Genomic DNA, 17,406 nt, shown 5'->3' with positions numbered 1-17,406 from the left:
AGAGATACAAAGGTGACAATCAAAACCATATAAATCAAAGAAAAAAAAAACAGACAAAATCTAGGGTCCAAGACCCAAATTAAAGGTGTTTTGTATTTGGATTAGATTTAATATTTTTGATCTTACTAGCAAATATAATGTGGGCCTGTAATTCAGTGGTTGCTGTTTGGTGCTGCACACCGTATTTGTTTTTTTTTCATTGACTTTGTTTTACATAAATTAGGCTGTTAGCTATAATTTCTCATTTAAATTGTTTTATATTTGTCATTTGGCTGCCTTTTATAGCTTACTATGAAGTATGGGTGACGCTCATTGTAGAAAGCTGTAAAGTGACAAAAAGTTGGTTAATTCATTTGGTAGACTGGTAGAGAACTGTCTCTTTGGCAATCATAACATCTTCTTATCTTTATATGTAAAATGAAAGCTTAATACATTACTTTTGACATATGTGCTGTAAAGTACTCTGCTGTGGATCTCAGTTTGTCCACCCACAATTGTCTTTCTTTGGCATCAGATGCTACAACATAAAATAAAACCCAAATATTAAACTTGTACCATTGGCTTGTTCTCCTGTTCATTAGTTAAATACTTATATACAATATAATTATCTTGTTAGTTGCATTCTTGGATATTCAGATACCGTAATTTGGGTTATTTTGGTTGTAGTTTTAGACATTCAGATACCGTAAATTGGGTTATTTTGGTTGTAGTTTTAGACATTCAGATACTGTAAATTGGGTTATTTTGGTTGTAGTTTTAGACATTCAGATACCGTAAATTGGGTTATTTTGGTTGTAGTTTTAGACATTCAGATACTGTAAATTGGGTTATTTTGGTTGTAGTTTTAGACATTCAGATACTGTAAATTGGGTTATTTTGGTTGTAGTTTTAGCCATTCAGATACCGTAAATTGGGTTATTTTGGTTGTAGTTTTAGCCATTCAGATACCGTAAATTGGGTTATTTTGGTTGTAGTTTTAGCCATTCAGATACCGTAAATTGGGTTATTTTGGTTGTAGTTTTAGCCATTCAGATACCGTAAATTGGGTTATTTTGGTTGTAGTTTTAGCCATTCAGATACCGTAAATTGGGTTATTTTGGTTGTAGTTTTAGACATTCAGATACTGTAAATTGGGTTATTTTGGTTGTAGTTTTAGACATTCAGATACTGTAAATTGGGTTATTTTGGTTGTAGTTTTAGACATTCAGATACCGTAAATTGGGTTATTTTGGTTGTAGTTTTAGACATTCAGATACTGTAAATTGGGTTATTTTGGTTGTAGTTTTAGACATTTAGATACTTTTGGTTGTAGTTTTATACATTTAGATACCGTAAATTGGGTTATTTTGGTTGTAGTTTTAGACATTTAGATACCGTAAATTGGGTTATTTTGGTTATAGTTTTATTTTGGGTTATTTGGTGTAGCTTATGAAAGTACCTAAATTAAACACATTATGAATTTTTATTCACACATGTCATAAATATGCCAGGCTATTACTGTTTAAATGCCGTTATTGGTAATTAGAATTTCAAAACTGCTTATAATCTATTACTTTCAAATAATTAACATGTACTGCCAGAGGCAAACGGATTAAAATTAAAATTCTTGCTCATCAATAGATTAACAGGAACTGCAACAGAGATGATTAAAATTGATTTTATATGATTTCTGTAAAAAATAAATAATCTTTTTGAAAAGTGATTTTAATGTTAAAGATTTAATTTCAAACTTTCTTTCAGCTGAACCATGATAAACAGAATTATTTCCTCAATTCCTTAATGAAGTCAACCTTATTGGGTTTCTAGTTTGAGAAATTCAATGATACTTTTACAATAAAAAGGTAAATAAAAGCAAATATAAATGAGCTTGCACACTTCTGTAGTTCCAAAATTTAAACATATCAGTTTGACAAAGTACCAAAATTACACACACCAAAATAAAACACATGACTTTCGAGAGAAAAGCACCAAAATATCCAGACGGCAAAATTTCCCAATTTACGGTATGTATATATATATATATTCCTCTAGACTAACAAGTACTTTGAATGTAGTGATTAGTTGTCCTTGTGTGATACCTCCTCCTGAAACGAAATCTGGTAGTCAGGGATAGTTAGAGATGGGAATTAAATGAGATTAGCTGGTGTTGGGAAAGAAGTCACAAGTGAAAAGTACAGGTTCCAGCCCCAGTCATGGAGAAAGTAAATAATGAGATAAACTCTTAACATTGTTAGATTGATTTTCTAGATAAATGTGGTCTTATTATAAACAAAAACACAAAGTTGAATCAAGAAACAGTTCCTGTTCAAAGTGGCACTCATGTGTTTATCAGAATATATTTACCGTTTAGTAGTATTTTTGAATTCGCCTACATGTATGACATGGCATAGTTTTGTCATAATTACCTCTTAGTCTGTAAGTCTCTCCATTAGATGCACTGACAGAAAATGTTTGTGAATCTTCATCTGAAGGGCAGATAACAGCTGCCTGTAAATTTCAAAATAAAAAAATAAAAGCTATTCTGAAAATTTGCTTTCAAATAGCAGTCATGAAATACATTAAATACCTGCCAACTTTCACGATTTAGGCGTGTACTACACGATTTTGACCCTCTGTCCCGATTACACGATCATGATTGTGAAATTAAAATAGCCAAAAAACATGATTTTAGTAAAATTTACACGAAAAATATTTTTGTTCCCAATTTTGAACTTTTGAAAGTTTTCCCAAGGGAGACAAATTGTGTCTGAAAAATTACATCCAATCAAAATTTAGTGATCACGCATTCACCAGTTGATTAATGTTGGCATAGTAAACAATCAAAGAATCAAAGATTGTTAGGTATTTTGAGTTGGTTTTTTTAGCATGGGTGTTAAATTTATAAAAATTGGAATCATGATGGGCGAGATCTCACTTGCAAAATGGTTCTGTCACCGCCTAAGAAGAAAAAGCCTGTTGCTTCGTGCAAATACTTAGAGAAGTGGGAGAATGATGTCAAGTACAGGGCTGGTTGTCTAAATCAACGTTAGGATTGTCACATGCCTTTTGTAAAGTTTGCAACAGAGACTTTAAAGTTGACCTTTAAGGTGGCCTTAATGATGTCTCCAAACATTCTAGTACTGCTCTTCACCAGAAGTCATTCACGCACAGAAATACCTTTTGTGTTTGACTGTTTGACATTACAACTTGTGATATTGATCTATATAAAATATTATTGTTTTTTATGTTTTAAATTATTAAAATTATTACTTTTTTTTATTTCTTGACAATGTATCAGACAAACATAAAGTCATCTTACTGGTGTTTATCTCAACAAAAAGAATACAACAATCAAACGATTTAAAAAAAGATGGGTTATAACAGCATCTTCAACTATCACCCCTCAAAAAAGAAGTAGCACTGTATGTCAGCCACTTTTAGAAGCCAAATCATCACACGAAAAAATGCCGCAAAAAATTCCACCCTCAAAAATGGTGCCGCGCACAAAAACCCCCATGGCCATTTTCAAAAGTTGGCAGGTATGACATTAAACATTTGTTAAATCGTCAAACAGAGGAATAACTTTCCAAAATCGGAAAATCTAGTAATTATGGTTCATATCTTTATGAAAATTCAATTTCAACTTTTTGTAGCTAATTCAAGGAGGGATGAAAAAAGTAAGAAAACTTGACTCTCACACATAAAAATGAAAAAGAAAAAGACTTAGTTTTAAATTTAACATGTTTAACAAATTAAATGAAAATACATTAATAATAGATTACATACCGCCAAGTGAAGAAAGCCTCTGGGTCTTTGTTTCTTATATTCTTCTTTCTGGAAGAAATTAATATGATTTAACATGTAAAAAATCAATAGCTTGTTCAACATGCACAATATAGTATTTGAAATAAAGACTAAATATGAGTTGTATAAATACAATTATTTCCAAATGACTTCCAGTTAGTCAGAATTGATACAATGAAGCCCCTCAAATTAAATCCATACATGTCATATATACATGTATATAGCTTAAGTAGTATACATAAATGTTAAGGCACCAGCTGAAGCCCCCACAGTGTTGAAGACCCATTGGTGGCCTTGAAATAATTTTTGCTCTTTGGTCAGGTTGTTTTCTCTTTGACACATTCCCCTTTTAATTTTCTATTTTATTGTAAAAACAATGTACTTTTAAGTCTGGATTTTTCACTCCCTGAAACTTCCTTGTTTAAATCTGTTTACACCACATCTTCATGTATGTGAAATCTGATAAAGAATTGGTCAACTTTATACATTAAATACAATGAAATACAAATTAAGAATTGCAAAGCAAAATTTTGAAATGATAACACTTTGTTATTCCCCCCAAAGAGTCATTATTTGACTTAATCAGGGTTCTCACTAAGGCGAGTCCATGAGTCCTGGACTCATCAAAATCTGTCTGGACTCATCATTTTCAAAACTAGTGAGTCCACAGATGCATCAAGATAGAAATATTTTGTATAAACTAAACACAGTTAAATACAAATATCATCATTTTATAGCAAAAGTTTAAAAGTGAATTTAATGTCATTTCATTGCTCTGTTAGGGCATAAAGACTTAAATATTACATTATATTGCAATAAAATATCTTCTCCTTGCTGTTGGACTCACCATGGCCAAAACTGGTGAGTCCCTGGACTCGCCTTCACAAATCCTTAACGAGAACCCTGCTTAATTATATGCACCTACCTCAAAATATTCCAGCATGCCTGATTGAGGATCTAAGAGGAACCATCTATGCTGCCAGCCTTTCATCACATTGGTGTACTTGTTCAGTGTACCTTCCATTGCTTGTCTTAAAAATCAAATTTAAACAAAAACACTTACAACATGCATGAAGAGACTGTTAAAAAAAATGCAGTCCAAATACACTTTTCTTTCTATTTGGGTGTGTAAAAGAGTGAAAACACTTCAATCAAAACTCATTTATTCAATTGATAATTGCCAAGATATACAATATTTAAGGTTAAATATGTTAATTGTGTGTCGTATTGGATGTGAAAATAAAAATTAAATCTTAATCCAATCATGTATCTGTTTCTATTCAGGGATGATTCCAGGTGTTTTCAAATGGGTCCCTTGAACATCAAATTGGGAATTTTTATTCTAATTGGGAATTTTTTAAGCATAAAATCTAAGACAAAATAACATTATTTTCCTGTAAAAACAGAAAATGTATATTATTAAGTTTAACCTGTACACTGGTGTTCATGTTAGTTGTAACATTTTGAATAATTCTGGATGGGCTACTGTTATTACATGAATATCATTGAACATGATGCACTAGTCTATCATCTCAGCTATAGTCACCTAGGCTTATTACAAACACATATATTTCAGCTAACATAAACCACTGAAAAAATCATTCATCAGGTATTTTTTCAACAGAAGGTCATCTCCATAAATTTACCTTGATTCAAATGGATTTCAAATTGGACTGGTCAATTGTCGAATTCAGAAAAGCAATTACAAAAGTTCACCTACTCAATTGATAAGATATTTAGAGCATGAATTAGTGTTCTTTAAAATAATTTTGAATCATCTTCAAAACTTTTGAAATAGTTCCATAATGATGACATCGTATTTCATGAATGGTCTATCATCAACATTATTTTCAAAAAAAGCTCAAACTTTTGTCTTTTGAGGAAATAATTTCTTTTACAAAACAAGTTTTCATCATATTATTTAACCAGCTCTGCTGGGCGATCTGCTTTTACGAGATTGGCGCCCATTAAACTTTATCCATCAATGTTATATAAAAATTTGAATTTTCTCTCTGCCGAGATCTGCTTTGACACCCCTTTTTATCAACCTGCTGGGCTATCTGCTTTTACAAGATCCAATACTCCTATAACATATTAATCAATTGAATTCGGCTGATAAAATTGTTTGCCACATTTTGACTGGCATAATTAAATCGTTGTTAATAAAATGCGATCGTAAACAGCTAGCATTCTTATCCGGATTTTAAAACGTTTTGACAACAAACTTTGAAAAATTATAGTTGCCTTAATCGGTGACAGAAACTTCTCCGGAAATATCGATTTTTATTTTATTTTCCTGAATTGGGAATTCATTTTCATGTACATTTTTTTGAGGCCGCTGGCCAATTTAAGGGCCGCTTAGCGGCCCTAAACTATATAGTGGAATCATCCCTGCTATTCTTCATTATGACCATAATGCCTAAAAAAAAAAATCCAAAAAAAATCCTTTTCATGCATTTGATTTTATCATTTTATAGCAGAAAATAAGAAAATCAACAATATTCACTAACAATTTGAATTTTCATCTTGTACCCAAAAAAGATTTTTTACTCGAACATTGTCGATCAACCTAACCTTATTTGTGATGAACTAATTGTAGGTAGTAAAATAACATGCCTTCTGTTTACTACTTTGTCTTCAGTTTCTTCAAATTCCTACAAAAAATGTTTAATAAATGTATAAACATGTTAAAAGAACATAAACGAAGGCAAGTGTAAACATGGTAAAGGACAAAGTTGTATCATTTTCAAACCATTCAGTTCTCCTCAGTGCCTTAAAGCACCATGGTGCTATCTTGGATGATTTTATAATAGAATTAATAGGCCATAAACGCCATGGTGATATATCTTTTTCGCAGACCAGTGCTTTTTTAGTTTTCATAGGGCTACTTTTTTAGTATTTGAAAATTCGGGGGAGAACATGGCCATTGCTGTCAATCTAGAATAGATATAAAAATTAAGGCAGAAATTTTTTTTTATGTACTGATATCATGGATTTATACTGCACTCCTTCTATTTGAGCAGTCAAATTGCGTTGACCGTATATTTCTATGTCATATACAGTCACTGACATGATATCACTTTTCCTCATGAATATTTAAATAGAAATTGCCGAGATTATAATTAATTATTCATACGACCTATTCAACCTGTTCTTGTTTTCAAACTTATTTCTTTTGCAATATTTATAAAAAAAAAATATTTCACTTGTTAATATGTTTGGTCTGCATACTATAAAGCATTATATTTATGCTTATTGTTGATATTTAAGTTCATTCTTAAACAAATTTGTTCACCATCGATTTCGAACTTCAAAAGGTAAATGTACATTTCATCGTGTTGTATATTTCTCCGCCAGCATGATATGAGGCCTTTTTATAAAAGGGGAAGTTTCCCAATATTTAAGTCAATGGTGACATTAACACATTAAACAACAATTGAAAATGTTTTTTTAGATTGCAGTATAAAGACAATAATAGTGCATTGACTTGACATATCAACGATATAAGGATTCGGCCCGAAACAGGGAAAAGCTCTGCAGAGCCTCGCTTTCCCCCGTTTCTAAGCCTCATTCTTATATCGTTGATATGTCAAGTCAATGCACTATTATTGTCTATATAGCATGTTTAGGTTGACAATGTAATTATATGATTATATATTTGTAAGAACTTATTTTATAAGGAAATGTTTTTTGTGTTTAAACAAAAATGTCTTTCATGAAAATTTTAAGGGTTTCAGACCTACATGTATCAGAAATGATCAGTAAGCAGAAGCGATATGATTCTAAAACTGGATTGAATTTTTGTGGACTTTTGTGATATTTTCACCCGTCTTTTTAAAATATTTTGTATCAAACATGTCAAATAAATGCAATTGTTGCCAATCAAATGGTAACACCAAAAAGAGATTATATTTCACAATTTTAACTATTGGAAATAAAATCTATGGAAGCCACTGTTTCCATACAAAAACACATATATATAACACAAACATTAAGCATTATTTGTTAAAAAGTAAAGGGAAAGAGGGAAGTTAAAAATTATGAGAGTCATTTCTAGTTTTTTTTTATTCTGACTGGTAAATGTACATGTACATGTATATGATGTATATTCATGATATTCCTACCTAAAAGATAACTTGGACCAGTTTTAAACACAATTTGAAGGAGCTTGGATTTTAGAAATGGGATTGGTCCATTTAATGATAATTTTTATCAGAAGATATTAATTTGAAAGATGATAATAATTCATCAAGACAATGTAATGGAGTAGAATATTCAGAAAAGTTTTTTGTGATGTATATATATTTTTTGTCTTTTTCTAATCAGTTTCAAACTGGTGAGTACTGTTTGGGATCTTCTGCTTTTAAACAGCTGTAAATGGCATATAACATGTATAAAAAGATAGCAATTACAGTGTTCTCCCCAGGGCCTTTTAGCATCATGGTAATGTGATGCTATATTTTTAAATGTGATGCTATCTGAATTGGTTTTCTTATAGGTTGTGTTATGGATGTGATGCTATCATTTTTAGAAACAAGATGGTATTTCAAATTTCCCTGTTTACAAGGCTAGTATATGAAATATCTGGGGAGAACACTGAATTAACAAACGAACAACGAATGAAATTTCAAAAACTGAGGGTCATCCCAGGTGCTCCGGAAGGGTAAGCAGATCCTGCTCCACATGTGGCACCCGGCATTTGCTTATGTTATTAAAAATCCGGTAAATATCCTCATTCGGTAGGTCACATTCGTGAAAAGGGAAGGGTATTGTACATTTTTGTAGTTATAACATAAGGAACAAATCAGATATCATCTGGGAAACAGTAATTCCATAACGGTCAAATAACTCGTGATGGCATCGGTAAAACTAAGGAAGGGATGAATTCAACTTCATCATTTGGAACTCCTGCTGTAATACAATGTAGCTTCCTTGTGAGCAGCAAATCCTCTATCAAGGAAATCATGATAGGAAATACAAGCCCTGGAATATGGTACCAATTGGGAGATACAATGTATTTTTGTAACAGCCACTATGTTCTGTCAGTTACTTTGTTCTGGCGGAACTGTTCAGGCCAAATAAAAATATATGTGTGGTTCCATGGCCAGTTACATAATTTTAAAATACAGGGTCGGTAGACGGTAGGTCGGCAATTATTTTTTTTGAATTTCAAAAACCCGGAAAAAATCGTGTGTTTACCAAAATTGTTTCCGGTATTATACACGCCCCAACCAGAAGTCCGCCATTTTTACATTGTTTGGTTGTAAAATAAACAGTCATGATACTTTTTTAGTTAATTTTGTTGCATTCAGTTATAATGAATTCTTGCATTTTAGCCATAACAGATACTTGTGATGGAAATTCAGATGACAGAAATCTATGAATTTAATGATTTTAATTCACAATCCTCAAAATTTTATTGTTTGAAAATTTATTTTTCAGAAATGAAAAAAAAGTTCTGGGGATGGGGGTTTCAAACTAGGGTCAGTGGGGTTAATGGAACCACACATATATGTTTATTTAGCCTCAACTAGTTATTTCGTTCTGATGGAACTTTCCAACTAGTTGCTTTATAACGAGTGCAGTCGAAAAGTTTTGAAAAAAAGTAGCTACAGTAGTCATGGTAGTTAAAAAGTCTCGGAACAATGTAGCTAGTTGAATAGTTCTAGCTGAACAGAAGAACTAGTAGGCAAAATTTAAGTTGTATTTCATATCTCACATAAAAGGTAATAAGTTGCATTATCATGCAAATTTAGTATTCATGGTACCCTCAAGCATTCAAGAGAAAGAATAGTACCCCCCCCCCCTCCTCATGTGGGTACTTTTAAAGATATCAATTTCAGATTATTGTATAACAATAAATTAGAACTTATTCCGTTATTTTACTTTGCATTCATTCTCCTAATGGAACTGGTTGATAACTTCCGTTTGTACTTTTGGGCTGGTTTGATAGTTCCAGTTTTGACTAATTTGACAAAAAGGAACTTTTTAACTAGTTGATATCATGGATATGTTCTGTTGGAACTTTTCAACTTGTCACTTTGTTCCGGTGGAACTTTTAAACCAGAGAAAGAACAAAGTAACTAGTTAATAAGTTCCTCTGGAACTTTTTGGCTAGTTAGCTCTTTCCACTCGAAACTTTCCAACGTCGGAACAAAACAGCATTTACATATATTCCGTATGCAGGTGCTGCTGGAATGTTTCTAGATAGAAATGTGTCCAAGTTGTCTTTGGTCAGAGTTGTCATGTACATGTTTTCTCTCAACACTTACGGATTGTTTTCAATTTGCCATTTTAGAATGTAATGCATTCTGGGAAATATTTCCAAAAGCGTACACCAAAATGTCATGAATGTTGTGATTGGTTTAAAATGTGATGAACAATAAATTCAACCAATGATGCCAAATTTTTTCATTTTGGTGTACGAATAAAGAGATTACCCATAGGCCTCTAAATTCTGAAAAGGCAAATTGTCAGGTTTTTGTTGTTAAAAATGTCCTTGCAAAATGTTAAAATAATTGATGAACTTTGTAACCAAATTCAAACTAATGTATTTGTAGTTCTAATTTTCCCACAAATTACAATCAGTAAATTTTATCCATTCTCTATTTATATCATACCACTATGATCATGATGATCAGAGGTAACACCTGCTTTTTAATACTTTATGTAATAAAATCCTTGTTTTACTTTTAGAATGATATATGTGCCAAGATAAATGCTTTTTCTTACTATACAATCTTTGGGTGTCTTATCAGGGAGATGGTCAAATGATCAACTATACCTTCAAGGTTGCAAGGAAGGGGTGTCAACATCGGATGACAACGGAATCTCAGGTGGCGACACAATACAGGATGTTGACGTTTAAAATTATACTTTTTGAAAGGGGTTCACTGGGGAAACGCGTATTAACTCTTTGTCATTTTTATTGCAACACATGGTTACCTTAGCTCGCTGCATTACAGCAATAACTTGTAGTCTTTCTGTCTCTGATAAACTTGACAAATCTGGCAATTCAGAATTATTTCGATTTTCCTGCGATTCCATTTTTCGCATTTACAAACTTCCGGTGAAAGCTCATTATAAAATGTAAAAGAGTTCGGAATATTTTCCGGAAAATGTCTGCAAATGCCATTACGAGCCCCAGGACATCTCATTTGGGAACTTATTATATGCTAACTCACTTTTCATAAATATAAATAAATAGTTGACCATGGTTGATCTGTTTATTTCACTACTAAATATATATATTCCAAAGTTAGTGGAACAAGTCCACACACGGTTTATCTTTGCCAAAGACTTGTTTATTTGATATATTCCAATAACTTTCAACCTCAGTATTTAAAATATTCATGATATAGACGAACAGTTGAAAAAATTATCACTCTTTTAAAATGAACTCTTATTGTCACTTAGTTCTTTTTTTCTTTCAACAGTTAAAAAAACTCGTGTAACATTATTGACATTAAAAACGAGAAACTTTTTGACAGATGTCAACGTATATTTGTTCCACCTATTAAACAGAACTTCCAATAGAAACTTTGTTATAAACAATGTCATAACATCTGTTCCTGTTGGAACAAATATTCTATATCATTGCCATTTATTCCGTTAGGAACATTTACTGTTACAGTAATATTTATTTCAGTGGATATAATTTAAATTCCAGAATATTGTTTCTATTTGGAACTTATATTATGAAGGAACTTCTATTCCTTGATATTGAGAGCCGGATGATGAAATCATTCAAATTATCGTCAAAAGAAATTTTATAAGAAACATTTACAAGCGTCCAAGTTCTAGAATAATCAAGTTTTTCAGCTTCGTGTTGATATTAAATATTTGTTTTGCCTGCCATGATTATGGAGTCTAGAAAGAAAAAAATCAAGCCCTGAATGCATTTTTTGGTTTCTTATCTTGATGAAAATCGTCTAAATTTGATGACCGATGTCTATTAAAGAAGACTTTTTATTCAGTGAAAGTTTATTGCACTAATACCAGTTATTAAATGATTTCTAAAGTCTTAGTAACCGTTTATACAGAAGAGTAATTTATACTTGTCAAAGTCTTGTTTTCAAGTTATTCTTTTGAGTTTTACCTGGTCAAGTAAGATGACACAAGGGATTTATATTGCCGATAATCATAACAGGTAGATCCCTTCGACATAATTCTTTATAACTTGATATCATGTATCATACTTTTGACCGAAACAGACATAGATTGTCGCTCCGCGGGAATTCGATTGATCTCCGCTAGACGCGTTTCTTATTCTTTTACATATATTGCTATATAATTACATTAGATGCATGCTTCATTATAATAGTTTATTCTGATTGGCTAACTGCACATCACGTGTTAGTCCGTAAGCAGTTGCATTGCTCAATACAACTTTTCATTCATGATAACACGTGGTCCAACAATAAAGTGCACAGGTGAATTAAATAAAAAAATATATAAAATTCGTGTTTTAATGATCATAGCTAAAAAATGAAATTATAAGTATTGAATGCTTCTTTTTGTAACTTTATAGGGTTGTAAAAACGTTGACCGTGCTCACATTTTTAGAATGAAGCGCTTCCGCGCTTCATACAAAATGTACTTCGGTCAACGCTTTTACACCCCAATAAAGGAGTAGGTCCGGTAAGAACCGAATTTGGCCTCAAATTTCAGGTTCATCTGACGAAAGATTTTGACCACTTTTTAAACACTTAAGTGTCTATTTTATTTGAATTATTAGTTTATGTGAAAGATTTAAACAGATTTAGTCATTAAAAACGATCCGATTCAAGCTCAAATATGAAAAATCTACCTAATATGCCGAAAAATGTCACTTTTCAGATGGTTTTTGGTAAAAATGAAAGTGGCCGCATCCGTGTTCATCCTCAAGCTTTATATATGTTATGTATTATCATAAAATACAACTTACATTTCAATATTAAGGATGAACACGAATGCGGCCACTTTCGTTTTACATGAAAACCGTATAAAATTTAACTAAAATGCTAGGATTATGAGGATTTCAGTAATTTAGCATGACTTAATTAATGGTGCTAGTACCGGATATATGTGCATTGTATTGTCAAAAACAGCCCATATTTATGTAACAGAAGCATTCTACTGTCCAATAAATAAGTAAAAGTTTACATTTTAACAATTTTGTAAAACTGCTATATTTTGGGGCCAAAAAGGGGTCTTAATGAACCTACTCCTTTACAATAAGAAGCATTCAATTCTTAAGTATTAGTTACCTAAACTACTCAAAACACCAGTAAAATATCGTTTCATCCTGGCATCTACCTCGCATTTCCCCGTTTCTAAGCCTCATCCTTATATCGTTGATATGTCAAGTCAATGCACTATTATTGTCTATATATAAGATTTTTTTTTCTGAGACAATTATTTGTGTCTACAACTAATTTTTCTGTTCCTTTAACGTGTTCCGTCACTACTATCAAATATCTAAAGCCCCGGTCACAACAGATCGTACGATTTTTTGTCGTGGAAGATCTATGAAATAGTTATCGTGTCACTGTCGTGCAAAATGTCAAATATATATTTCGAGTGGTCACATCAGCTACGACATGCCCACGATGGTTCCACGATGGGTAGTACCGTACAGAAAAAAATCATTGTAATTGTACTGTCGTGGGTTTGTCGCAAGTGAGTCGTGCGAAAGTCGTGCGACAGTCATACGACAATCGTATTTTTCAGGTTTCCTTTTCATGGGATGCGCGTGTTACTGTCGTGTCATTGTCGAACGACTGTCGCACGAGTGTCATACAACAGTCGTGGGTCACTCGTGCGTTTGACTTCGATTTACTAGTCCTTAAAGAAGATCCGATTTATTGCGTGCCATTTGCCATTTGCTTTCAATATTGTCCAGTGTTATTATAAGTTCGGTCCAAATAAACGACGTTTTTCATATTAGTTTATATTATAATTGTTCACCGAATTTAAACCAGGATGCACCGAAAAGAAAAATTAACAAAAGAAAGGTGGTATCAGTTAACGTGGGTGATGTTGACCAGACGAAAGACCCCCTACCACAAGCTTAAACGATTCGGAAACCGCTGGAGACGACCCGCTGCTAATAATGTCGTCACTGTGACGGGGGACCGGATAGGAGTCTACGGACATTCTCGATGAATTGTATTTTTTTCTAAATAAAACAAAAACATGTTGCATGACGAACGTAACACTGTCGTACGGCATACAATCAATGTATGAAGCGCGGAAGCGCTTCATACGAAAAATGTGCGCACGGTCAACGCTTTTACAACCCTATGAAGTTACAAAAAGAAGCATTCAATACTTATAATTACATTTTTCTAGCAATGATCATGAAAACACGAATTTTATTATTGTTTTATTTAATTTACCTGTGCACTTTATTGTGGGACCACGTGTTATCATGAATGAAAAGTTTTATTGAGCAATGCAATTGCTTACGAAATAACACGTAATGTGCAGTTAGCCAATCAGAATACAGTATCATAATGAAACATACATCTAATGTAATTATATTTAATTAAATGGTCGTTTTGTAAATCAGATAGCAAATATATTTGCTGCAACTCATTCAAAGCCTTCTTTTCTAACGAAAAAGGTTAATATGCTAGTTATGCTTACTTGAGGTGTGTTGAGATGATTGAAGCTGTTAAGTTTTCTCTTTGATCATATTTACATGTATGTACATTTCGACATTCAATTTTATCAAAAAGTTGCGCCCTTTTGATACTGAACAGACGTGTTTTTGTACTGTTATGCATCATGTACAGTTAATGACCAAACTCAGTAAAGAAAAAAGTAAAATTACAAAAATACTGAACTCCAAGGAAAATTCAAAAAGGAAAGCCCCTAATGAAATGGCAATACCAAAAGCTCAAACAAATCATACGAATGGATATCAGCTGTCGTATTCCTGGCTTGGTACAGACATTTATAATGTAGAAAACGATTGATTAAACCTGGTTTTATAGCCAACCAAACCTCTCACCCGTATGACAGTTGCATCAAATTCCCCTACACTGACAACGATGCGTAAGCAAAACAAACAGACACGACGGGAAAAAAATGTCAACAACAGAGGCACAGCAAACTCTATAAAACATACAAATTTACACCAAAGAAGCACAAAAAGGCATATAGACAAAGAACATTAGAACAAATGAAAGACAAGAATACAAAAATTTGCATAGAACAATAACACAATGGCGGGATGCACAAATACAGAGCCACGTCATATGTATCAATTTAAGAGACACAAAAAGACATGAAGACAAAGCATATTAGCAAAAATGAAAGACAAGAATATAAAGCACATTAGCAAAAATGAAGGACATTAAGAATACAAAAATTATCATAGAACAATAATACAATGACGGGATGTATAAGTACACAGCCGCGTCATATGTATCAAACTAATTAAACAGTAAAAGTAATATAGACGTCAAGACCACTGTCGTATATCATTTGTGAGGTTGAAACGAAATATCTATCAAGAAGGTCTTGGTACCTTCCGTTGAAGTTTTTGTTATAAAAAGTTCGAAACGTTCCTTTACATACCCCTGGTTCATCAACTTTCTGCTCAGACAGGTGACATTAAACAAAATCTGAGTAGGAGCTGCAAGCTCTTGAATAGCGAATAAGTTGGAGAATGTATATCCCATATGCAGATGAAGTTGATATATTAATACTTAATATGTGGGAGAAATTGATGATTTCAAAATTAAAATCGTCTTGTTTGTCATAGATTCTGGTACTGAGATGACCGAGTATGTCAAATTCGAGGTATAAGTCTAATATGAGGCGGAATAGTTCCGGGGATATATCAATGGAACACAATCAGAAAAGTTTAGATTGTAAATGGAAAGCACATCATCAATATATCTGAATGTGAAATTAAATGGGGCTATTGATTTGTCTTCTGTTATAGAATGCAAACATGTCATATTGACTGGTATCTTTAATGAGGTTGACCAACACAATTTGGAAGATTGTATATCAATTTTTTTCTGCTTAGTCTAATGCAACACAAGGAAGCTATTCCAGAAGGTCTGGGTGGGGTATAAACCATAGAAGATAATGAGAAGAATGTACAGAATAAAGAACTAAAAAAAGAAAGAATAGATAACAAAGGTCAAAACAATAATGCATAGAAAATAATAGGGTGCTAAAATAAGAATAGGGTATATAAACAGACAAACTTTATAAAGAATACATAAAAAATACCGAAAATTAGAGAAATAGAGAAATGATCATTCCTCATCCACACACTCATACCAAATTTAGGAAACCACACGACGAACTTACCCCTTTCAAAATACAAACATATGATATTTTCCCACTTCAATCAGGAATCTAGTTTGTATCAAGGAGAAAAAGGACATTTTGTTTTGCCATTAACATATCATAAACAAATTGAGCCTTTTTTTAGGTATTGTATTTTGAATAATTTCATTACATGAGATGAGACTCAACATACAAGTCATTTATTATGTTTGCATTATTTCTATTTAAAGCACTTTTCATAGGCTTTAGGATTAAATCTATATATATGTTTTGAAATAGAAGTGTAAAAATCAACTAAACATTGAATGCATTTCAACATTATTGCTCCAACTTTATGTAAATTTTTCAATAGTTACTTTAAAAAACAATATAATTTTGATGACTTTTTGTTGTTTTCTAGGATGAAGTTTACGTATTTTAGATAAAGACTCTATTGATAATGTAGTTACATTTTCTGCACGTCACCAAGTCAACATTCAGAATTTGAGTATCTTAAACTTATATCAACATGATATCTTCTTGAATATGCCTTAGATATAACAGACAAATATAATTCTAACAAAGAAACAAACACACAAATAAACCTAACAAAGAAATCAACAAAATACTTTTTGTAGTTCATTATTACAAAATTAACATAATTTTATATACACTTTTCCGATAAAGTAAAAATGTAAATGTTTCTTTTTCTCAAGATAACCACATTACGGCCTTCAACAATTCTTATGGAACGCCATGACTGCCTTATGTTAATGATCAGCATTATATGCAGTGCTCACACCATTATATTAAGTGCTCACAACATTATATTAAGTGCTCACACCATTATATTAAGTGCTCACACCATTATATTAAGTGCTCACAACATTATACTAAGGGCTCACAACATTATATTAAGTGCTCACAACATTATATGCAGTGCTCACACCATTATATTAAGTGCTCACAACATTATATTAAGGGCTCACAACATTATATTAAGTGCTCACACCATTATATGAAGTGCTCACAACATTATACGTTTTTTGTTGTATGATGAGATTGTTGTATGATGAGATTGATGTATGATGAGATCATTCGGTAAACATCGTTTTTTTAGCGGAAATTACCGAATCCATAATTTGTAAATTACGGTAATGCCCAGCAAACAAATTTAAACAGTTATTAATGTTTGGTGCAAAAAAACTAGTTTGTGAATTTAAATTCTTTTAAGAATATAATTCGGACTTCGCCGCATTTTTGCGCCTGTCCCAAGTCAGGAGCCTCTGGTCTTTGTTTTTCTTATATTACTTTAATTTTTGTTTCTTGTGTACAATTTGGAAATTAGTATGG

General features: G+C 32.2%; 1 protein-coding gene across 3 annotated transcripts in view; it reads right to left on the bottom strand.

Moving 5' to 3' along the window:
- Window positions 1-10,853, bottom strand: part of LOC143083758 (oxysterol-binding protein-related protein 11-like) — a 30,636-nt gene extending 19,783 nt beyond the window's left edge. The window contains exons 1-6 of one of the 3 annotated variants that reach the window (XM_076260067.1): window positions 10,729-10,853; window positions 6,400-6,437; window positions 4,709-4,814; window positions 3,766-3,813; window positions 2,406-2,487; window positions 438-517 (exon numbers count right to left, since the gene is read on the bottom strand). In XM_076260067.1, coding sequence (XP_076116182.1) covers window positions 438-517; window positions 2,406-2,487; window positions 3,766-3,813; window positions 4,709-4,814; window positions 6,400-6,437; window positions 10,729-10,839 — 465 coding nt within the window. In that variant the 5' untranslated portion in view covers window positions 10,840-10,853. Of the gene's footprint in view, window positions 1-437; window positions 518-2,405; window positions 2,488-3,765; window positions 3,814-4,708; window positions 4,815-6,399; window positions 6,438-10,515; window positions 10,669-10,728 lie in introns of those variants that run through there. The other 2 variants (XM_076260068.1, XM_076260069.1) reach the window with 2 other exon arrangements.
- Between the last annotated feature and the right edge of the window lie 6,553 nt (window positions 10,854-17,406).

This window comes from Mytilus galloprovincialis, chromosome 7 (genome assembly GCF_965363235.1).
Source record: "Mytilus galloprovincialis chromosome 7, xbMytGall1.hap1.1, whole genome shotgun sequence".
NCBI classification, from domain to species: domain Eukaryota; kingdom Metazoa; phylum Mollusca; class Bivalvia; order Mytilida; family Mytilidae; genus Mytilus; species Mytilus galloprovincialis.
Note: the sequence above shows the minus strand (reverse complement) of the source record. Positions and strands in the feature narration are given on the sequence as shown.